Genomic DNA, 24417 nt, shown 5'->3' with positions numbered 1-24417 from the left:
AGAAAAGTAAGCACTTAAACTTTAAGCTTATTTGTTCACCTGCAAAAATGGGGATAACAAGGTGATACCCTTGTCACTCTCATAGGGTTATCATAAAAACAAGTGACCAGACATATAAGAGCTTGAGAATAGAAATGAAAGCCTGTGACCATTAAAACTTCAGTTGTATATAATTGGTGGTGCATAAATATTTGTTTAATCAGTGAGAGGGAAGGATTTGATAAATTGTAAAGCATAGTGTTGATATAAAGGATGTGGTAGTGGTTTAGTCGCTAAGTCTTTTCTGCCTCGTGGCAACTCCATGGACTGTAGCCCACCAGGCTTCTGTGTTCATAGGATTCTCCAGGCAAGAATACTGGAGTATGTTGCCATTTCCTTCTCCAGGGGTTCTTTCCCACCCAGGAATTGAACCCAGGTCTCCTGCATTGCAGGCAGATTCTTTACTGACTAGGAGGGAATCCCAAATGAGGTAGGCAGATTGAGAACTAAAGATGTGATTGTTTCCTTAGTTGTATTATTATACAGATTAGCAAAAGAACAAAACATTGTATCCTTCAGAAAATAACAAACACTTCAAATGTGGAAGACAGGAATTCCCTGGCAGTCCAGTGGTTAGGACTAGGTAAAGGGCCTGGGTGCAGTCCCCTGTTGGGGAACTGAGATCCCGTGGTGTGGCCAAAAAGAAGAAAGAAAGTTTATATCAAAGTTGAACCAAAATCACTGGCATTTGCTGTTTGGAAATTGACACTGGCTTTACAATGTTGATTGTGGAACATACCAAATTAATATCCTTTTGAGATCAGCTTACTAGAGATTTAAGACAGGAAAAAAAAAATTTTTTTTTCTTGAGTGCTAAAAGGATTTGCCCTGGAGGAGGAAATGGCAACCCATCCCAGTATTGTTGCCTAGGAAATCCCATGGACAGAGAAGCCTGGCAGGCTACAGTCCATGGGGTCGCAAAGAGTCAGACACGACTTAGCAACTAAGCACAGCACCGAGTATAATAACCTTGGGTTACTGCTCTAAGAATAGTTTTTAGGTTCTCGAAACCATATAGGAAAAAGCCAGTAAGATTCCCAGCATAGTTTTGGTTTCCAAAGCTGCATTCCTTACAATGCTCAACAGACAAGGAACCCACTCCAGTGTTCTTGCCTGGAGAATCCCAGGGATGGGGCAGCCTGGTGGGCTACCGTCTATGGGGTCGCACAGAGTCGGACACCACTGAAACGACTTAGCGGCAGCAGCAACAGACAAGGATGTAATGTTCCCTTTATATTTTATTCTCCTAAAGGAAATATAAAACTTTATGACAGTTAAGGGTAATGAGATGTCAGTTTTAAGTTTAGAATCCCAAAAAGGAAGGAAATGATCTTTTACCCTGAAGATTACTGATATCACTAATTTTGAACTCTATTGAAAGCACTATACTTTGTTTCTAAATAGTTTTTAACACCTTAAAAACTTCCCTAGATTTGTATTCCATTTGATTCAGTCAACTGAAACACAGATTTCGCTGTGTATGGAAATCTATGCTCTGGACCTCTGACTTCTTTTAATTAGCACTACCGTTTGTAGTGAAAGGGAATTTTTGTTCTTGTTAGGAAATAAATACTTCACTTAGCTGGAAATGCTATGTGTGAAAGCACTGACTCTGGTAATGTTAGATAAATTGACGCATTATACACACACACACACATATAAATTCGCTGAAAAGTTTGTTTGGGCTTTTTCTTTCACTATCCTGTTTTAACCAAAGAAGCTTATTTGATATCAGTTCAGTCGCTCAGTCGTGTCTGACTCTGTAACCCCATGGACTGCTGCACGCCAGGCTTCCCTGTCTATCACCCACTCCCGGAGCTTGCTCAAACTCATGTCCATCAAGTTGGTGATGCCATCCAACCATCTCATCCTCTATTGTCCCCTTCTCCTCCTGCCTTTAATCTTTCCCAGCATCAGGGTCTTTTCTAAGGAGTCAGTTCTTTGCATCAGGTGGCCAAAGTATTGGGGCTTCAGCATCAGTCCTTCCAATGAATATTCAGGACTGATTTTCTTTAGGATTGACTGGTTTGATCTCCTTGCAGTCCAAGGGACTGTCAAGAGTCTTCTCCAGCACACTAGTTCAAAAGCATCAATTCTTCAGCACTCAGCTTTCTTTATGGTCCAACTCTCACATCCATACATGACTACCGGAAAAAACCAGAGCTTTGACAAGATGGACCTTTGTCTGCAAAGTAATGTCTCTGCTTTTTAATATGCTCTCTAGGTTTGTCATAGCTTTTCTCCCAAGGAGCAAGCATCTTTTAATTTCATGGCTGCAGTCACCATCTGCAGTGATTTTGGAGCCCAATAAAATACATATCAAGTACACATTATATTTGATAAATAATATATATAAATGGGAACTTTGAAATACATTAGGCTTTGGTTAATTCTGTGTGAAAAATCTAATTATATAGGTCACTCAGAGAATGTTTCCTCTGTTTAGATTCATAAACTTAGATATGCTTTTAAAATTTTCCAGTTTTGAACTTAGAATGAATTAAGACCAACAGCAGTAAATATTCTTGACATCTGTATGAATTAATAATATTAATTTTTAGATCAATACTAAGAATTCAGACCTATTCGGTTTGACATGCTGTAATAGCTAAACATATTTTCCTGGATCTTGCTACATCAAATTATTTTGGGGCCTGTTCTTGCCTGGAGAATCCCAGGGATGGGGGAGCCTGGTGGGCTGCTGTCTATGGGGTTGCAGAGTCGGACGCGACTGGAGTGACTTAGCAGCAGCAGCAGCAGAGATCCCATGAGCTGTGGAGATGGCGGGGGAGGGCCATGTTGGCTGCATGGGTCTCAGTCAGTTGGACTGCTGTAGAGGATATGCCAGGGTTGAAGAGGAAGTGACCCCAGCAGCTGGTAACACTGCTGAGGCCTGCATGTGCCAGAGACACATGCTTATCTAAGTAGTTCGTTATCAGTGCTGTCAGACTGGAAAATGGGATGAGCTGTAGATAACACCCCTCAGATTTTAAGATTTATGGGATGGCATGGGAGGCGGTTAATGAGGACAAGTTCTTCCTCATCAAAATTGCTAATAAGTGATTTGACCACCCCCTTGAAGGAATAAGTGAAAGCATTTGTGCAAAGTAAACATCGATGGGTGGGGCACAGACTCAGTGCCCAGTCAGCATCAGGTTTGTGCCTCCAGAAGTAGAGGGGGTACCTCTGGACTGACGTTGAGTACAAAAAGTGCAGCTCACAGATCTCCAGTGTCTGTGTCCTCATGGGCTAATTCAGTTGTTTTCACTCCTGGCCCCAGGGGTATGGAGAGCCCCATGTGTTAATTACCAGTTAGGTTTTCTCTGGGTTTCAGTGACTTCTCCTGAGATACCTTCAGGGGACGATGTGATGATGATCTCATGGTTTTTTTATACTGCCAGTGCTTTTAACTCATTAAAGGATCTCCAGCCTCTCTGTCTGAAAGAGGTAAATAAAAGTGCTCTAACTGCTAAGTCCAGAGCTTTTTTCATATTTGTGTGTGTGTTTCTCATTTTAAAGTTTCCTTCACTAATATGTTTTGTGTATATACAAAATAATACTGTGAAAAGTAAAACTAGACAAATGAATAATCTGCACCTAACCAGTGATTCTGCCCTGTTGTGAATGCTTCTGTCACTTTCACCAGGCCCACACAAATATTTATAAATTTGGTATATGTGTTTTTCCTGTATTAAACTGAGGTTATGTCTATATATATATTAACTCACACATGTGTGTATTATTCTTTGTTCCTACAACAGATTGTAACAGTCATCACTTCAGGTAAGTAGCCATAGATTGAAAATTAATGACTTAATTTTAATAATATGACATGGCACGATATGGATATACCATTGATTATATGATCATTCTCCTATAGGTAGCCACTTAGGTTTCCTTTTTTGCCTCTACTAACAATGCCATGTTGCTTTTGTCCATATATCCTCTGATGCTTTTGTGTGTTCTGTTGGCATGGTCTCAAAAGTAGAACTGTTGGGTTAAAAAACCTGTATTATTTTAATAAATGCCACATTTCCTAAAGAAATGTAGAAATTTACACTCCCATCAGCAACATGTGAGTTTGCAGGTATGTTTTCTGTCTTCCTCCCTGTGACTTCAACTTTTTATCTAGATGGCCACAAGCTTTTGTACCTTCAGAGAACTTTACTAGGTTGTGTTTCATTGCTGATCACTGTCAGTATTTCACTTGGGACACCTTCGTTCTGTAAAATTATCTTATTTCTCCAATATTTTGATTACATCTTCAAATCTTTGTTCCATTTCTTTGGTTCTCTTCTCCTGCTATGTGTTGATTTTCCTGTGTCTGACTTCTGGATCTGTCATTTTCCTTTCTTTGCTCACTTTTATCCTGTCCTCTAAACTCCACGTTATATTTTCAGCCTCTTCTCTGTTGTGTTGTTTTCAATAGGACCTTTATTTCTGTGATGCTTTTTAGATTTGATTAGCCACATTTCAGGTGCTCAGGACCCACATGTGACCAGCAGCAACTGTCCTGGCATCACAGTTCTAGAACTGGACTAAAGGCTTGGGGTTCTGTGGACTGGATTTGTTCCCTTATTCTCCACGGAGCTCCAATCTCTCAGCTATGTCTGGGTAAACCTAAGGCTCTGAAGAGATTTCCCAGAGGGACAGAAGGTACTCACTAGAAGATCCCACTACAGTCTATTTGGCAGGTATGTTCTTCACTCCAGTTAATAAGCTGGCATCCTTGTCAGTTGTCCAGCCCAATTCTGTTTTCAAAGGCAGTGACTAGATGGGATATCTGAAAGCTGCAAAGTTAAGGGAGGCACTTGGGACCTTGCTGGCTCCACCCAAGTGCTGACCCATGACTCTCGAGAACTCAGCCGGCCCTGGTTAATGCCACACTCTGGTCTGTGCTAAACCCAGAATGTGAGGGGACTAAGTCTAAGGAACGCCTCTGAGGAGACCAGACAAGAAGGACCAGAGATTCTGATATTGATAGTCGGGCACAACAGAAAGGGATTCCTAAGAGTACTCATTTCAGAAGGAATTGAGAGTCCATTCCCTTCTTTAAACTGTGTGGGTTTCTGCTGTTGCGTTATGGCGCCACCTCTTGGATGTAAGCTGAAAATCTAGCCTAATAAACTGTCTAGTCACAGGCATTAAGAAAGTCTGAAGTGGGGGCCCGTGATGGGTTCTAATATTTCTATTCTACCTTATGGTTAAGGAACTACCTAACTGAATGTCCAGAATCTGTAAGAGGGGGATGCTGGTGGCCTGAAGCCCAGAAAAGTACTGCCTCCTAAAGTGAGTCTTTAGCTGTTTGGAACTTTGTAAGCACTGTAAAGGTGCCACCCACATGCTCTGGTTCTCTCCATCCCCCAGCTGGCAAACTAGTGAGGAGGAGCTCACGGCTATCGGGAGTTGAAGCTCCCTGTTTCTGCCTCCAATTTGGTCAATGTAGTATAGACAAAGCACCTAGCAGTGTCTGGCCAGCAGCAGGCACCCAAGTTATTAATTTACTATTCTTAATTAAATCATTTTTGCAAGAGTAATTATCATGTATTAAAATGGGGATGATAGGTTACAGATGCACTGCTAGACCACCACCATGATATTATTCACCAGAGTTGGATAAGTATCTTTCAGACCTTGTTCATGGGCTGCCTGAAAGGCTGGACCCTCAGGACAACAGACAGGACAAGAAACACAGCAGTCACTTAAATTTAATGGGGGGAAGGCAGAGCTATAATCATGTCATCTGACACATATTATAGGGGTTGGGGGTTTTGTATCCTTGTCCTAGGTCACTGGGCCTGTCTTAATGTTCTTGGAGGAAGAACAGGGCCCAGCTGAAGAAAGCTGCATTAACTACACTTTCACATCAGGTCAAGGTGCCCAGGCCTTAGCTGTGATTGTTATTAATGGGGAACAGCCCTCTGCAGGTCAGGAGAGCACAGACTGCTAAAGGCAACCTTGTTCGCTGAGGAACAAAGGGAAATCATGTCCCAAAACACACCTCCTGAACCAGTTCTTACCTCTGGCAACCGCTTTCGATACTGGATGTTCTTTTTTCAAGATACTGTGCATTTCTCAAAAAAAAGTGATTACGCAAAAACGTCCCTATGTTCAGTTCAGTTCAGTCGCTCAGTCGTGTCTGACTCTCTGCGACCCCATGAATTGCAGCACGCCAGGCCTCTCTGTCCATCACCAACTCCCGGAGTCTACCCAAACCCATGTTCATCGAGTCGGTGATGCCATCCAACCATCTCATCCTCTGTCGTCCCCTTCTCCTCCCGCCCCCAATCCTACCCAGCATTAGGGTCTTTTCCAATGAGTCAACCCTTCGCATGAGGTGGCCAAAGTATTGGAGCTTCAGCTTCAACATCAGACCTTCCAATGAACACCCAGGATTGATCTCTTTTAGGATGGATTGATTGGATCTCCTTGCAGTCCAAGGGACTCTCAAGAGTCTTCTCCAACACCACAGTTCAAAAGCATCAATTCTGTGGCGCTCAGCTTTCTTCACCGTCCAACTCTCACATCCATACATGACCACTGGAAAAACCATAGCCTTGACTAGACGGACTTTTGTTGGCAAAGTAACGTCTCTGCTTTTAAACATGCTATCTAGGTTGGCCATAACCTTCCTTCCAAGTAGTAAGCGTCTTTTAATTTCATGGCTGTAATCACCATCAGCAGTGATTCTGGAGCCCAAAAAAGTAAAGTCTGACACTGTTTCCACTGTTTCCTCATCTATTTCCCATGGAGTGATGGGACCAGATGCCATGATCTTAGTTTTCTGAACGTTGAGCTTTAAGCCAACTTTTTCACTCTCCTCCTTTACCTTCATCAAGAGGCTCTTTAGTTCTTCTTCACTTTCTGCCATAAGGGTGGTGTCATCCACATATCTGAGGTTATTGATATTTCTCCCGGCAATCTTGATTCCAGCTTGTGTTTCTTCCAGCCCAGCGTTTCTCATGATGTACTCTGCATAGAAGTTAAATAAGCAGGGTGACAATATACAGCCTTGATGGACTCCTTTTCCTATTTGGAACCAGTCTGTTGTTCCATGTCCAGTTCTAACTGTTGCTTCCTGACCTGCATACAGGTTTCTCAAGAGACAGGTCAGATGGTCTGGTATTCCCATCTCTTTCAGAATTTTCCACAGTTTATTGTGATCCACACAGTCAAAGGCTTTGGCATAGTCAATAAAGCAGAAATAGATGTTTTTCTGGAACTCTCTTGCTTTTTCGATGATCCAGCGGATATTGGCAATTTGATCTCTGGTTCCTCTGCCTTTTCTAAAACCAGCTTGAACAGTCCCTATGTTAAAATATGGCTATTTAAATAGATGATTGTGGTGGATATCTGTTACTATCCAGACTCCTATTTCTGTAACTTTTCCTAATTTGTATTCAAGTACTTCCCCCTCTCTGCTCTCTGCTCTGTTTCTGTTTAGGCTGAGCCCATCTCCAGCTCTAGGATGGACCTTGATTAGTGTAAAACAGTGAGAGTAACTCTCCTCGCTATTCACTGGTTTAGGCACCTTGTGTTACAACCTGGCATTCCCTGACAATAGGGGCTGGTTTAGAAACTTTGTGTGACCTGATTTGGGCTGAGATACAAGGAGAAGCTGATGGAGTGCTTTTGGAAAAGAAATACCAAAGCTCTTGTGAGAGGCCCTTTTTCCTACTGGAGGGTGATAGGTGGATAAGAAGTCCGAAACTGCTGCCTTTTTGCCTCCAAGAAGGAAGTGGGCCTGAGGGTAAAGCTGGCACTGCTGAAGTGAGGCAGGAAGGAAAGTAGGTGGGTACTTTATGACATCACTGAGCTGCTGATGAGTCAAACCAACCCCTAAGTAAACCCTGCCTCTGAGACTTTTCAGGTATGTGAGCTAATAAATCCCTTCACTGCTTAAGCCAGATGAGTTAGGTTTCTGTTACTTATCAGGGAAAGCATCGTAACAAACAGGGATTCATGTAAAGACCACAAGTAAAAAAAATGCCTGTAGCACACACACCAGAATAGTGTTGAAAAAGAACAGAAAGGATTCTGAAGCCAAGACCACGTAAAGCAGAGCACATTTGGGGGCAGATGGCATAAGAGAAGGCAGCTGAGTGCAACCCGTGTTCTGCCTTTTACTCTGATTTCAGATGAGCCACCTCACTGATTGTCCTTGGTTCCTCTCAACAAAATAAGTTGTACTGGACGAGTGGCTCCCAGTTCTTTTACCATCCATCGTTTTTATTATTGGTCCTTTTAGTGGATTTTATATTATTTGAAGATTTTTGTCTATCAGATTTTTCTCATGTATTTATTAGACAAAGCAGACAACTGCAAATCAACTCTTCCATCAGCAAAGGAAGTAATTATTTAATTACCTTAAATAATTACTATAGTTTGTATTGAACATTTAAAAACAAGATATTTATTATTAGTTTTTGAAGCCTCAATATAGATAGGACTTCTGACAGGCTTTCACAAGTACTGAAAACAGTTTCCAGATCTTCTGTCTTCTTTTGAAGATCTTAGGAGATTCATAAGAACTACCAGATTTGATGACTGGAGTTACCATCCAAGGAGGAAAATTAACATGAAATTACAAATCTTTGTTTTTTTGCTTGGTAGTGTTCCCCTCATGAGATCCGAGTTTCCTGACCAGGGATTGAGCCTGGGCCGTGGCAGTGAAAGTGCTGAGTCCTAACCACTGGACTGCCAGAGAACTCTCTAAATTGCAAGTCTTGATTGTTCTTACTTTTTAACAAAATGCTCAATAGAATTTTCAAAAGACAAAAAAATGTTGCATTTACATAAAAGTGAAGTCGCTCAATTGTGTTTGACTCTTTGTGACCCCAAGGACTACACAATCCATGGAATTCTCTAGGCCAGAATACTGGAGTGGGTAGCTGTTGCCTTCTCAGGGTATCTTCCCAACCCAGGGATCAAACCCAGGTCTCCCGCATTACAAGCAGATTCTTTACCAGCTGAGCCACCAGGGAATCCCAAGAATACTGGAGTGGGTAGCCTATCCCTTCTCCGGTGGATTTTCCTGACCCAGGAATTGAACCAAGGTCTGCTGCATTGTAGGTGGATTCTCTACCAGCTGAGATACCAGGGAAGCCATTTACATAAGCATATTAAAATATAAAGTGACACTATGAAGCAGTGTGACAGCTTTCCTCTGTCACATTTAAATTGGATTAGAAGGTAGTCCCCAGAATTCCAGAAATTGCTGTGGAAATATTAGCATTTTAATTTACAACCAGGATAAACTGCATTCAGCTAGAAGCCAAAGGATCTAAGTTCTGGTTGCCATCTTGCACCAAGTGATCCTGAATACTCTCAACTTCTGAAGTCAGAAGCCTCATCACAAAATGAATGGGGCTGAATCAGGTCATCCTAAATATCCTTTCCAACTCTGTACTGTGTAATTCTGTGAAAACAGAGTAACATGTCCCGAGCTGTTTGGGATAAGGGATTTGAGAACCTAAGTTCCATGTCCAGTACTTTTAATCTTCATACTTCTTTTTTGAGTCCTGTTCTTATTAAATGTATTTCCACATTCTGTGTATTTAAGTGTGTTTTAACAGTCCATCATTAGCAATAAAAAAAGTTGCTCAAGGACGTACTTTTCGTTTCTTGCTTTTATTTCTTTTCAACTTGCTTTTTCAATTTCTCCAAGATCTCTTCCGGACGTGTGGATGCCAAAAGCTTCACCACTTTTTCACGAGATTTCCCACCCTGGACCAAAAGGAAAAACTGGTGTCACGACAACACACTAAACTTTCTAATGCTATTAGTGACAGCAGACTTCAGTTGCTGAGGATACACCACTGTGTCCTTGTGGGGCTGTCACAGGTGGACTAGTTTTCCTGGTAGCTTAGTGCCGTTTTCTCCTAGCCGTTTCTAGTCTATCCAAAGACAGATTCTGGCTCAGTACTTTTTTTCTTTACAATTCCCCAGAGGTTTTACCTTCATACATCAATTTCTGTAGTAATAAAAATTAGGCATTTTTAAAATGAGTATGGAATCTGGATGTACAATATTCTGGTTTCAAGTAATACTTTTGTTTAAATTATTTTTTAAATTACAAAACAAATATTGCAATTTAATATAAACTTTGATTAAAAATAATTCTAAATATAGAACTGCTATTCTCTATACTGTTACACATTTCTGAAAAATTCCAAACAAAAAGTGACCACATATCCAAGTGCTATGATCCCACAACCAATTAAGACAACCATAAGAAGGATTTGTTTAGAAACATCCTTTAAAGAAAGTAAATTCTGAGCAGGTATTTATCTAGATGGGTAGAAGCTGCACAGGTGGAAGCGTGGGGAGGGCTTTTAGGCAGATGTCAGAGCATGCACGCTGGTAGAAAATCAGAAACGACCTGCTGTGGAGGAGATGCGGAGGGGCATGGCCTGATCATATGGATGCTTAGGGGCAGCCTACTAATCAATGACTCAGTGCCCACTGGATCCAGGATGGGAGCTACAGAATATACCACTTGAAAACAAGTAGAGCTGTAAGAAACATAAGTTTGGGTGAGTCTTACTCCTGCAGATTCTGTTTGAGTAAGTCTGGGGTAATGCCCAGGAACCTATGTTTTAGAAATCATTCCTAGGTGATTTTGATCACCTCTAGTGCAATGGCACCCCACTCCAGTACTCTTGCCTGGAAAATCCCATGGACAGAGGAGCCTGGTAGGCTACAGTCCATGGGGTCGCTAAGAGTCGGACACGACTGAGCGACTTCACTTTCACTTTCCCTTTCATGCACTGGAGAGGGAAATGGCAACCCACTCCAGTATTCTTGCCTGGAGAATCCCAGGGATGGCGGAGCCTGGTGGGCTGCCGTCTATGGGGTCGCACAGGGTCGGACACGACTGAAGTGACTTAGCAGTAGCAGCAGTGCAGACCCATGGTATCAGTGACTTAGTATGAGCCATCTCTTTAATGAGCGTCTCCCATTGAGCGAGAACATGCTGGACCAGATGTGCTTGATGGACTCATTAATGGAGATTACAAACAACAGGAACCATTTTAGACGTTTCTACTAAGGTGATGAGTTGAGGGAAGAGACAAGCAAGTTTAATCTGACAGAGCAGGTACAGGCATGAACTCAGAAGGACTAAGGCATTTGGGAGGAAGGGGACTAGGAAGAATTATAGATTTTTGGTGATTAAATGCACACGAGAGTTAAAAACAACTGGTTTTTCAATTATTTTGAAAAGAAAAAAATTGGTGTTTTAAAAGTAATAACTGATGTGGTACTCAAAGATGTTGAGAGAGAGAAAGAGAGGCCTACCTTATCCAAAACCACATCACTCTTCCTGAGTTCTAAGACTTTGGAAAGATAGCGACACAGCTCCGCATTAGCCTCTCCCTCTGTTGGAGGCGCTGCGATGGCTACACTCACAGCCTCGGTTGTCACATCTGGAATGAGAACAGATCCTCTTAGAGTTCCTTTTCTTCATGAAGTGGGGATATTTTGTAAAAGCATTTGCATTTGTCTGGCATACAGAAGGTATTCAGTGAATAACTGATGAATGAAGAATGGTGAAGCTCATCACAGTTAAGAGAACATAAACATGCCACTACCATTACAGAAACCCAGAGAAGAAAATTGGTTTTCACCTGCTGACCAAGGTGGGCCCACAGAGTCCTGGGCAATAATCTGGAATTAGAAGCTGGAAAATACGCCTGGTCTGATAGGAAGAACCCCAGGCAAGGAGTAAGGGGAGCTGGGCTTTTAGCCCAGCAGTCACTGAGGAAGTGAGTGAATGAGGTAGCTCACAGACTGTACAGGGCTGTTCAGAGTTTCCTCATCAGGGAAGTGGCAGCACTGCATTAGATTCACCTCAGTGAAATGCCTCTCTAATGTTTTTAAAATGTATTTATTTAGTTAACAGCTACATAGCACTTACACCAAGTTTAAGGGCACACAAACATATTTTAAGGGCTTTACAAATAATAGCTTGTTTATTCCTATAGTTTATCATCTCCATTTTACACATGAGGAAACTGGAGCCGAAAAGTAATGTGTTCAGGGTCACATGGCTAGAAAGTGATGTTGTGATTCAAAAATAAATTTGAATTCATGCTTTGAAATCCAGGGACAATGAACACTGCTTTCTGAAGTGGTTCAGGCTTCCTCATGAATACAGCCTTCATAAAGAGCAACCTGCCTGCAGTCCTCCATGTCATTTCTGAGAGGAGTATATATTCAAAGCAGTTTGCAATGAGCTTGAGCTGGTCATACATTTGGGGTTACCTGGGCATTTCCACACTCATACATCTAGCCTGTGTAAACATGGCCACAGAGTCCACAAGAATGAGATGATAGAACAACCCTTCTCCTATCCTGTCGCTGATTTTATGATGCAGTTTTTTACATTTTAGTATCTTTGAAATCCAGGTGTATCTTATGACAGATGGGAAAGAAAATGTTTAGTTGATGTGGATTTTGTTTATCTTACTTGTACATAAAGTACCTGTGTACCTTACAGTTGATGGCCAATTATATCTGATGAAACATGGTATCCAACAGTAAGTAGAGACACTGTCCACAGCGACTACTTAGAAAATGCTGGCCAAGGAGGGTACAGCCAACACACAGCTCTGCTAACATAGCCATCAGCACAAACCAGGCCCAGCACCCCAATTCTGAGGTCTTGTTTTCAAAATATTTTAAAAATTGGAATGCAGAGCTTTAGTGGGTGACAAAGACCCTCAAGAATACTCAGATCAATGCTTTTCAAACTTTTTACCCCATTCAGAATCCCCCACCTCCACCAAATTTCCCCTAAAATTCTAACATTTAAAGCAAACGTCAACAGTTCCTCAGGAGTCCTCCCTGCTTACCTCCCCTGTGCCCACCACAGAGATCCATGAGGCAACTTTTGGGGTCCAGGGAATAGCTTAAAAGCTTCTAACAGGCCAACTATCTCATCTGACAGATGAAAGAACTGGGCTCAGAAATATTTTGTATAGCTTTGACTGAAAACAAGTTCACACAAGTGTTGATCATCAGGTTCTCTCCCTCTTTGGACCAATGGTCATTAAAGATAACTGAAACATCTTTCTCTGAACATTTCTACTTTCGGAATAGGACAAACTAAGAATCATCTAGGCTACATACGTTTCTGTATAAGTTCTTTCTAAAATACCTTTTTAAAAACTGAGGTATGATTGACATAGAACAGGTATACAACATAATGATTCAATATTTGTATTTTGAACTGATCACCACAATATTGGTTAATAAAATATTAAAAAGGACAGTGTTCAGTGGTTTTTCATCTAACTTGGTATGCTTTAAATATGGTATACGTATTCAGCTTTAGGCACTAGATTATACCTTTAAATTAGAATTCAGAATTTAAAAAATGGAGAAGCCTCTAACTGCAGACATGAAAAATACACTTGACTATATGGGATAAATTTTCAGCAAACTAAGGCAAAAGAAGGATGGAGCAGGGGACAACTGATTCATACAAGATCCCTACCCCAGGGTCCAAGTATACCTGTCACAGCATTTTGTTTGGAACCAGGTTTGGCATGGATGGCTATGGTGACACCGCCTTTAGGATCAACTGCCACAGGACCTAAGGAAGGAAGTGGTCTCTCTGGTTCCTTGCTCTGGCTTTTACCCTAAAACGACAAGAACAACCACACTACAGCTTCACAGTTTACAAAATACCTTCCCACGCATTTGATCCTTCCAGGATTCCTTTTCACCCTTAACCAACGCAAATTAGGCTGATTAGTCATGTCCAGGGATTTCTGGTCATCTAGAATGGTCTTCCGACATCTTTCATGGCTCAAATCAATGCTTCCACAAAGCCTCCCCACCAACCCCACTGTTTTTTTCCTGCCTTGGTAAACCTTAGAGCCGGTTCCTTTGCATTTCCCATTCCTTGGGGGTAGCAACTATTCATTATTTATCTTTGTATTTCAAACAGCACAAGTTAGAGGTTTGTGAACATCATGGAATGTGAAGTCAAATGGGCCTTAGGAAGCATCACTATGAGCAAAGCTAGTGGAGGTGATGGAATTCCAGTTGAGCTATTTGAAATCCTGAAAGATGATGCTGTGAAAGTGCTGCAGTCAATATGCCAGCAAATTTGGAAAACTCAGCAGTGGCCACAGGACTGGAAAAGGTCAGTTTTCATTTCAATCCCAAGGAAAGGCAATGCCAAAGAATGCTCAAACTACCGCACAATTGCACTCATCTCACACGCTAGTAAAGTAATGCTTAAAATTCTCCAAGCCAGGCTTCAGCAATACGTGAACCATGAACTTCCAGATGTTCAAGCTGGTTTTAGAAAAGGCAGAGGAACCAGAGATCAAATTGCCAACATCTGATAGAAAAAGCAAGAGAGTTCCAGAAAAACATCTATTTCTGCTTTATTGACTATGCCAAAGCCTTTGACTGTGTGGATCACAATAAACTGTGGAAAATCCTGAAAGAGATGGGAATACCAGACCACCTGACCTGCCTCTTGAGAAACCTGTATGCAGGTCAGGAAGCAACAGTTAGAACTGTTGCAGCAACACAGAACAACAGACTGATACCAAATAGGAAAAGGAGTCCATCAAGGCTGTATATTGTCACCCTGCTTATTTAACTTATATGCAGAGTACGTCATGAGAAATGCTGGGCTGGAGGAAGCAAAAGCTAGGATCAAGATTGCTGGGAGAAACATCAATAACCTCAGATATGCAGATGACACCACCCTTATGGCAGAAAGTGAAGAAGAACTAAAGAGCCTCTTGAGGAAAGTGAAAGAGGAGAGTGAAAAAGTTGGCTTAAAGCTTAACATTCAGAAAACTAAGATCACAGCATCCAGTCCCATCACTTCATGGCCAATAGATGGGGAAACAGTGGCTGACTTTATTTTTCTGGGCTCCAAAATCACTGCAGATGGTGACTGCAGCCATGAAATTAAAAGACGCTTATTGCTTGGAAGGAAAGTTATGACCAACCAAGACAGCATATTAAAAAGCAGAGACATTACTTTGCCGGCAAAGGTCCATCTAGTCAAGGCTATGGTTTTTCCAGTGGTCATGTATAGATGTGAGAGTTGGACTATAAAGAAAGCTGAGCGCCAAAGAATTGATGCTTTTGAACTGTGGTGTTGGAGAAGACTCTTGAGAGTCCCTTGGACTGCAAGGAGATCCAACCAGTCTATCCTAAAGGCAATCAGTCCTGAATATTCACTGGAAGGACTGATGCTGAACCTGAAACTCCAATACTTTGGCTACCTGATGTGAAGAGCTGACTCACTGGAAAAGACCCTGATGCTGGGAAAGATTGAGGACAGGAGGAGAAGGGGACGACAGAAGATGAGATGGTTGGATGGCATCACTGATTCAATGGACATGGGTTTGGGTGTACTCCGGGAGTTAGTGATGGACAGGGAGGCCTGGCGTGCTGCGGTTCATAGGGTCACAAAGAGTCGGACACCACTGAGCGACTGAACTGAACAACCTTGCTGGAAGTGTTTATGTGTGTGGGGGTGGGAGGGCGGGGCGGTGGGGAAAAAAGGAACAACAGTGGGATTTAAAGGACTTATTGTTATTTAGCCGTTAAGTCGTGTCTGACTTTTTCCGACCCCATGAGCCCACCAGGCTCCTCTGTTCATAGGATTTCCCAGGCAAGAATACTGGAGTGGGTTGCCACTTCCTCCTCCAAGGGGGATCTTCCCGACCCAGGGATCGGATCTCTGTCTCCTGCACTGGCAGGCGGACTCGTTGCCGCTGAGCCACCCCGGAAGCTGATTTAAAGAACTACTATGTGCCAGAAGCTGAACTAGGAACTTTCCACTCAACAAACATAAACTGCGCACCAGGGGGGTGTGGAGGCAAAGGATGCGCAAAGATGAATAAGGACACATGGCCCTTGCCCTCAAGGAGCTCGGACTGCGGACTGGTACACTGTGCTAGGAGCACCGACCTCACATCCACGGGGCATCACCGCGTAGCGAAGGAGGAGGCAGTTCGGACTCGGGACGCCAGGAAAGCTCCCAGCAGGAAGCAAATTTAGAGCCGAGTCTTAGAAACCAACCGGAGTCGGCCCTGTAGTGACGGTGGAAAGGAAATGGGAGTGGTGCGTTCCCGACGGAGGGGTGGGAAGACAGTCGAGGAAGGGAAGGGGACTGAACGCTGGCGAGAGCCTCCCAGGGAAGTACAGGCCACACCGCGCTGCCGGAACACGAAGCGCGAGCCTGCGAGTGCGGGAGCGAGGCCGGAGGGACGGCTGTCACCGCTCGGGGAGAGGAACGCGCGACGCCGGCCCAGGTGCTCGACCTCCCCGGCTGGCGGGCGGCGCAGCCGAGTTGGGTGGGGAGAAGGAGACCTGGGACTCGGAGACAACAAGCGGTTAGCGGAGCTTCTACCCACCCGCGGGTCCCGCTTCTCTCCCGCGCTCCTCAACCAGCATTCCTGCGGCCCACCCTCCCGCGGCCACGGGAATTGCCACTGGCCTTGTTCGTCGCACCAGCTTTCTTAGGCATGTCGGCGCCCAAAGGGAGCCGGGTGACAGCCCGAGAAGCAGATCCAGCTTCGAGCAGCCTCAACCCGCAGGCTAACAGCTGCATGCCGGCCACGGAAGCGCCGCGGAGAGCGGCCTGGCGTCGGAAGAGCCCTCTGCGCCTGCGCACGCAGCAGCGGGGAGCGGTCCCGTTGGCCTGAGCCTCCGCTCGGGCACGAGGGCGACGCCTTCCGGCTGGCGGGAGCAAGGCTCCTTCCTGGAAAGAGCTGAAGAACTAGTGCATGCATGCTCAGTCGTTAAGTCGTGTCCGACTCTTCCGAGACCCCACGGACTGTAGCCCGCCAGGCTCCACAGTACACGCAGTTTTCTAGGCAAGAATGGAGTGGGTTACCATTTCATCTTCCAGGGGATCTTCCCCACCCAGGACTCTTGGATCTCCTGTATTGGCAGGCAGATTATTTACCACTGTACCTCCTGGGAAGCCATGAAGAGATACTGCGAACGGTTAAAATAATTTTTAAAAAAGTGGGGGTGGTCTATGATCCAAATGGATGAAAACCCATTATAAATGTTTATACTGGTTCCTATTTTCTCTTTAATTTCTTTCAGGTTTTAGTAAAGTTGAATTTAAAAACTCAATGTTGTCTTAGCTTTTGCCAACGGAGAAGATGGAAAATGGATTTTTCAAGTGTACAAACTAGGCAAGAGTAATAAGCCGTGTAGCTTTTGGAGCCGGGATACTATAGCACCATGCTGTCTTAGGAATGATGCGTTGTCTAGTTCAAGGGACGGTTTTCAGGTTTTGAATCTCGATGACTGGAACAGGGAAGCAAAAAGGAGATGGTTTGGAGCAGATAGGACGTGAAAGGGAAAAGATTTGTCTAAAACATACTGCATTTGAATATCTGGCTCTTTAATATCCTATAAGGTTGTCTATGTCCAAATAAAGTTTTTTCTTGCAAATTAAAAGTACTACTTACATGGGCCTAAAAGAAGGAACATTTGATAACTCAAATTATAAAAATTTGTTGGATAGATACTGGAGTAATTACACTTTTAAAAAAATAGAAAATTCTCATATTTTGCAGTAAATACAGACTGGCCAAGTATCTTTCAGGGTCTTATTGTGAAGTTTGAAAATGGTGACATGTTATTTTGGGACCCAGCAAAATATTTTCCCAACTTTATGGCTTGAGAGATAGACCTGGGTTTAAATTCCGCTTCCCACCACTTACTTCTCATCACTTTTAAAACATGAATTTCTTGGCCTGTGAAATGGGTCTTATAATAGTACTTTGCTCATATGATGTCGTGAGAGGCAAATGAGAATGTGTGTCAAGCGTTCAGTGCAGAGCCTGGTGCGTGGGAGTCACTCAGGCAGCTCTTTTAATAGGAAATGATAGCGTGACGTTCCTTACACTCTATCAGAGAAAATAACAAGAGTAGTTCTCTTTCTCTCACCTGCTGAGAGCAAACAGGGGAGAAAAGCCCAAGACTGCAAAAAAACTGGTGAAGCGGCAGATGGCAGCACTTGTTTTCACTGTAGATGTTTAAGTAAGTTGAATTGCATCATGTCCATAAACAAAAAGAGCTTCCCAAGTGGCACTAGTGATAAAGAATCCGCCTGCCAATGCAGGAGAGACGGGAGAAGTGGGTTCGATCCTTGGGTCAGGAATATCCCACGGACAGAGGAGTCTGGCAGGCTACAATCCATGGGGTCACAAAGAGTCGGAGACGACTGAGCGACTAACACACCTAAATAAAAATAAAGCTACTAGAAGATCTTGCAGAACCACTCCAAGGAATATTTGAGAAGAAAACATTTTGAAATACATGTGCAACCAAGCATGCACTGGACTACACTTTACAATAGCCAAAAAATGGAAATAAACATATTGTTTATGGGGAGATAAATGGATAAGGAAAAAGAGACCTGTGTACACAATGGAGCATGACTCTGCCAGAAGAAAATGACATAATGTGATTTTCAGGAACATTGATAAAGCTAAGGATGATGAAACAACGTGAAGAAAATCAAAATTAGAAAAAGATATATAGCTTTAGATATCATTTATAGCTGGAATTGATAAACATACACTAACTTATTCACTGAGAAACATGAAGACTCAGAGACCTAGAAAACAATCTTCTGATTATTAAGGAGAAAGCAAGTGGAAATGGATAAAATAGAAGGTTAGAGAAAGCAAATATAATCATTCCATGTAAAAAAGGTAATCATCAAAGACCTAGGTATAACAAAGGATTTCTGTGAACACACTGTAATGAACTCCATGGGGAAAAATGCAAATATGAATACATATATATATATATATATGTAAAACTCAAAACACATTCAGTTCACCTGCCACTCAAAACACGTTGTATATCACTGTTACTACAATATAGAATAAAGATTAATTTAAAAAAGAAAGCTAGGGAAGAACACACAAGCTTTTGGATATTTGTTCAGGTACATTTCACATTAAATTACAGTCCTGAATGAAAACGCTCATAAAGCTTTCATTTCCAGGGTAACCACAGTTGGGCATTAGAAAATCCAGCAGCCTTGTGGCTATTCCCAGCTACAGTGACCTTAAAAGTTTTGCTTATGAGTACCATGTTGTTCAGTTGCTAAGATGTGTTCAACTCTTTGCAACTCCGTGAACTGTAGCATGCCAGGCATCTCTGTCCTTCACTATCTCCCAAAGTTTGCTCAGATTCACGTCCACTGAGTCGGTGATGCTATCTAGCCATCTCTTCCACTGACGTCTCCTTCTCCTTTTCCCTTCAGTTTTTCCCAGCATCAAGGTCTTTTCTATGAGTCAGCTCTTTAGGATGGATTGGTTGGATCACCTTGCAGTCAAGGAACTCTCAAGAGTCTTCTCCAGCACTACAGTTTGAAAGCATCAATTCCTCAGCACTCAGCCTTACTGGCAGCATTGTTTCCTAAGGCCCACTTGACTTCACACTCCAGGATGCCTGACTCTGAGTGAGAGACTACACCATTGTGGTTATCCAGATCATTAAGATCTTTTTTTGTACAGTTCTTCAGTGTATTCTTTCCATCTCTTCTTGATCTCTTCTGCTTCTATTAGGTCATTACCAGTTCTGTCCTTTATTGTGCCCATCTTTGAATGAAATGTTTCTTTGATATTTCCAATTTTCTGTGGCTACCGACTTAAAAAAAATTACCTATCTATGCACCCACTAGATTAGGCACCAAGTTCGCCATAAAACATCTTGTTCATAATCCTGCACTAGCTCCCAAAATAAGGAAATTTTGCACATGCACTGTTGAAGAAGAACAAAATTCTGAGGTAAAGACTCCTTATCCTTAAACAGTTTGCTCTAAAAAACTCTCCATAACATCCTTAGGAAGCCCTGGTCCCAGACACGTGGCCATGCAGCTGTCAGGTGTCCTCTGTGCCTCCATCCTGCACCCCCTTCCACACAGCAGACACACTGTGCTCAATCACCCCATTTCAGAACAGGAATAATTTGTTTCTATGAATATGATTTTAATAATATTCCATAAGTGTTCAGTAATCAAAGTTTTCTCCAAATCAGGGAAAAATCCAAAGTAATCAGCAAATATTTTGTGTGTATATATATGTATATATATATACACACAAAATTTTAAAAATCCCTTTCCGTAATTTAGTTCTGACTTCTAAGTGACAGAGCAGTGAAGGACTCAGTGTCAAAGCACACTGTGATAAGGCTTTTTCAGGGCAATCAGTTTCTTGTGAATTATTCATCAGGCTTGCTCCAATTCCACAAGGACTCCACCACAGTCACTAGGATGGAGAAAGATCACTGGTTTTCTATGTGCTCCTATTTTGGCCTCTTCACTTAGAATACAAATCTTTTCTTTCAAATCCATCACAGCTACATTAATATTATCCACCCTGAGAAAAGGAAATAAACAAGAACACATCTGAGATCATAAAAACACCAAATTATAGTATCGTAAGACTTAGAAGAAACTTTGCGAACTCATGTGTCTAACTCCTCTGCCTTTGGGCAGAACCATTCTTTAACCATCACAAAAATAAACTTAGTACTTCCAGCGACCAAAAAGGAGGTTGCTAAATTTTCCTAGGTGAGGAACCACATGCTTAAGATTTTTCTCCATTAGTGAACATTTCTCCTTAGGGCCTAAATGATGTCTTCTCCACTTCACAGAATGTTCTTGTGGCAACACTATTGATGATTCTTCACAAATTATTTTTCCTAAGAGCCTTGGGTTCCTCATTTATAAGAGGGAGATGAGGCCTGCCATATAAATGGCCAAGAGATCAAAATGAGATAACAGATAAGCAGCTCTTAGCACAGTTTATAGAAGGTACTTAAGAAATACGAGTGCTTCCCTGATCTCCAAACCGCCCATCTGCCAAACTGTCTGGTTATTACTTTTATTTTGGCCGTGCAGTGTGGCATGTGGGATCTTAGTTCCCGACCAGGGAACTGTGAGCATTTCCAGGGAGTTACTGAGCATGAGGGTGGGTTTGTGCTGTTCTGTGCTTAGTCACTCAGTAGTATCCAACTCATTGTGACCCCATGGACTGTAACATGCCAGACTTCCCTGTCCTTCACTGTCTCCCAGAGTTTGCTCAAACTCATGTCCATTGAGTCAATGATGCCATCCAACCATCTTATCCTTTGTTGTCCCTACTCCTCCTGCCTTCAATCTTTACCAGCATCAGGATCTTTTTCAGCAAGTCAGCTCTTGACATTGGGTGGCCAAAGTGTTGGAACTTCAGCTTCAGCATCAGTCATTCCAGTGAATATTCAGGGTTGATTTCCTTTAAGATTGACTGGTTTGATCTCCTTTTAGTCCAATGGACTCTCAAGAGTCTTCTCCAGCACCACAATTTGAAAACATCAATTCTCCGGCGATGGCTGGCTCTAAACGTTGCAGTCTGACTAATAGGCATATCAATTAAAGTTTATATATGCATATATATATGCATGCTAAGTCACTTCACACGTGTCCAACTCTTTGTGACCCTATGGACTGTAGCCTGGAAGGCTCCTCAGTCCATGGGATTCTCCAGGCAAGAGTACTAGAGTGGGTTGCCATGCCCTCCTCCACATATGTGTATATACACATACACATACATTGTGTGTGTGTATAGGTGCACATGATGTCGACTGTATGCATTACTTGTATTTGCTTTTTTATTTAAGATGTCTTAGCAGTTTTCCCATGTCAGTACATAGAGGTCAACAACTTTTAACCTCCTACATAGTATCCTAAATAATTATTTTACAGAAATACAAAAGGTGACCTAACCCTTCCCGTAGTAATAAACATTTGGACTCTAAGAAGAGAAGTGGTTGATTCACAGAAAAACACCAATACAGTATACTAATGTATATATATGGAATTTGAAAGATGGTAATGATAACCCTATATGCGAGACAGAATAAGAGACACAGATGCATAGAACAGTCTTATGGACTCTGAGGGAGAAGGTGAGGGTGGGACGTTCTGGGAGAATAGCACTGAAACATGTATATTATCATATGTGAAACAGAACACCATTCCATGTTCCATGCATGAGACAAATGCTCAGGGCCGGGACAATGGGATGACCCAGAGGGATGGGATGGGGAGGGAGGTGGGTGGGGGGTCCAGGAAGGGGAACACATGTAAACCTATGGCTGATTCATGTCAGTGTATGGCAAAAACTACTACAATATTGTAAAGTAATTAGCCCCCAACTAAAATAAATAAATTTATTTAAAAAAAAAAAAAAGAAGGGAAGTGGGCTCTTCTCAATGGTTTGGTGATAAACCATGCTTCCCTGGTGTTTCTGTTGAACAAAAGAGTTTGGTGCAAGTTTGTGGACACCGTTCCACTGGCATCTGAGGCCACATGGACACAGCAGGGACTGGCAGAGACAGATATAATTATTCTAGAGTGAAACTAAGAGATATGGAGGACAGCTTCAGACATTCTAACAAATCTGAGCTAAAGAAAAAGAGACCAGCTGGAGTAAGAGTAGAAATATTTGAAGGGATATCTGATAATTCTACCTAATTGAAGGAGAGATGAGTTCTCAAATCAAAAGTGTACTTGAGAATGAAGCAGGATAAAGATAAACCAGTACCAACACACGTAATAGAGAAACCTAGTAACATCAATGATACAAAGAATATTTTAAGACCTTTTCAAGGCAGGAACAGAGGCCCAGATGTAGAGAACGGGCTTGTGGACACAGTTGGGGGAGGGGAGAGTGGGACAAATTGAGAGAGTAGCATTGACATATATACACTATCGTGTAAAATAAATAGCTAGTGCGAAGCTGCTGTATAAAAGGAGCTCAGTTTGGTGCTCTGTGATGATCTAGAGGGGTGGGATGGGTGTGGAAGGTGAGAGTGAGGCTCAAGAGGGAGGGCATATACATATGCATACAGCTGATTCGCATTGTTGTACAGCAGAGATTAACACAGCATTGTAAAGCAATTACATTCCAATTAAAAAAAGAAAAAAACCTGTATTTAAAGCAAACATTTTTCCAAATGCTGATGACAAAATATAACATGAGCTTGTTGTTCAGTTGCTCATTCGTGTCCGACTCTTTGCAACACCATGGACTGCAGCATGCCAGGCTTCTCTGTACTTCACTATCTCCTGGAGTTTGCTCAAACTCATGTCCATTGAGTCAGTGATGCCATCCAACCATCTCATCCTCTGTCTCCCCCTTCTCCTCCTGCCTTCAATCTTTCCCAGCATCAGGGTCTTTTCCAATGTCAGCTCTTTGCATCAGGTGGACAAAGTATTGGAGCTTCAGCTTCAGTCTCAGTCTTTCCAATGAATATTCAACGTTGATTTCTTTTAGGATTGATAGGTTTGATCTCCTTGCTGTCCAAGGAACTCTCAAGAGTCTTCTCCAGCACCACACTCTGAAAGCATAGTGATCACCTTTGGTGCTCAGCCTTCCTTCTGGTCCATTTCTCATATCTGTACATGACTACTGGATAGCTTGAGCTGGCCCAACCAAATCTTTGTGTATCACTTCATGTTGTTCATATGTATACCTGACCTCAAGCACATCTTCAATATGTTTACTTGTATGCTCTGTGTAACAGTAAAATGCCTTTAAAACTTTATTTTTAAAAATATTTAAATAATGTCATTAATCTTATGGGGATACAATAAATGATTACTAATTGGATTGATGTCTAATTATTCTCATTTTAAAGATGTAGAGTCTGATGCACAGAGTGACTAATTTTCTTGAGGTTATATGGAATCCATGAGTATAATTTGTGAGATATTTTGAATTTCCCAGATAAATAATATCATGAAAAAAAAGACCCCTGCTTACACCACCCCCTCCCCACACACAACTAAATGACAACAAAAAGGCTCAAAGGAGATATAACAAGCAAAGTCAGTATGTGCCTATTACTGACATTTTCATTCAAAGAAAGACCCTATAAAAACTACAGAAGAATATATTTGAATAAAGGATTACCATTAACTTTGTCTTAGGAGCCATTATGATTTTGTACAAATATGTAAAAAATACAATAAACACACACATACAACTGAACAATTTATGGATTAAATTACATAAGGTCTAGAAATGTCTTTATAGTAACATAGGAAGAGGGAAATGCAGAAACTAACACAACATTGTAAAGCAATTATACTCCAATTAAAAAAAAAATGAAAGCCGTTCATTATCAGCCGTTCATTATCACTTTCCATAGGATTAGTCAAATAGAAGTTGCTTCACATGCATCTTCTTTCTATATACATGTAAGTTTTTTTTTGAAAGACAACTTTTCAAAAGTGTTTATTAGAATGCACACTTATTTTGCTATAAGTAAAAGAAAATACAGTTATGCTTAAATCTATTAGCCTCATTAGCATGCACT

General features: G+C 42.0%; 1 protein-coding gene and 1 long non-coding RNA gene across 3 annotated transcripts; both read right to left on the bottom strand.

Annotated features, from left to right (window-relative positions):
* Positions 1-2576: 2576 nt before the first annotated feature.
* LOC145528472 (uncharacterized) lies at positions 2577-7791 on the bottom strand. The gene is made up of 2 exons (XR_014070453.1): positions 6060-7791; positions 2577-4829 (listed from the first exon to the last, which is right to left on the bottom strand). It is a non-coding gene; the product is annotated as an uncharacterized LOC145528472 (long non-coding RNA).
* Positions 7792-8423: 632 nt separating this feature from the next.
* On the bottom strand, positions 8424-16657 carry C12H15orf40 (chromosome 12 C15orf40 homolog). 2 transcript variants are annotated; one of them, XM_081546836.1, is made up of 4 exons: positions 15881-16657; positions 13556-13682; positions 11338-11465; positions 8424-9765 (listed from the first exon to the last, which is right to left on the bottom strand). In XM_081546836.1, the coding sequence occupies exons 1-4, from the start codon at positions 15926-15928 to the stop codon at positions 9670-9672; spliced, it is 399 nt and encodes a 132-aa protein (XP_081402962.1). In that variant the 5' UTR covers positions 15929-16657; the 3' UTR covers positions 8424-9669. The 2 variants fall into 2 exon arrangements, with proteins under 2 accessions (XP_081402962.1, XP_081402961.1); XM_081546835.1 differs by having other exon boundaries at positions 16517-16657.
* Between the last annotated feature and the right edge of the window lie 7760 nt (positions 16658-24417).

This window comes from Giraffa tippelskirchi, chromosome 12, assembly GCF_054371585.1.
Source record: "Giraffa tippelskirchi isolate mGirTip1 chromosome 12, T2T-mGirTip1v1.2.pri, whole genome shotgun sequence".
Lineage (NCBI taxonomy): Eukaryota > Metazoa > Chordata > Mammalia > Artiodactyla > Giraffidae > Giraffa > Giraffa tippelskirchi.
This window is presented reverse-complemented; position numbering and strand designations above follow the sequence as displayed.

Bases quoted from the DNA above. Each gene is read 5' to 3' on its own strand.
- C12H15orf40 (XM_081546835.1), bottom strand. From the start codon at position 16,630: ATGCAGCTGTTAGCCTGCGGGTTGAGGCTGCTCGAAGCTGGATCTGCT. The intron at 13,683-16,516 runs GCCAGTGGCAAT...TTGTCGTTTTAG, and splicing joins AAGCTGGTGCGACGAACAAG to GGTAAAAGCCAGAGCAAGGA. The intron at 9,766-11,337 runs GTAGGCCTCTCT...CTTTTGGTCCAG, and splicing joins GTGATGTGGTTTTGGATAAG to GGTGGGAAATCTCGTGAAAA.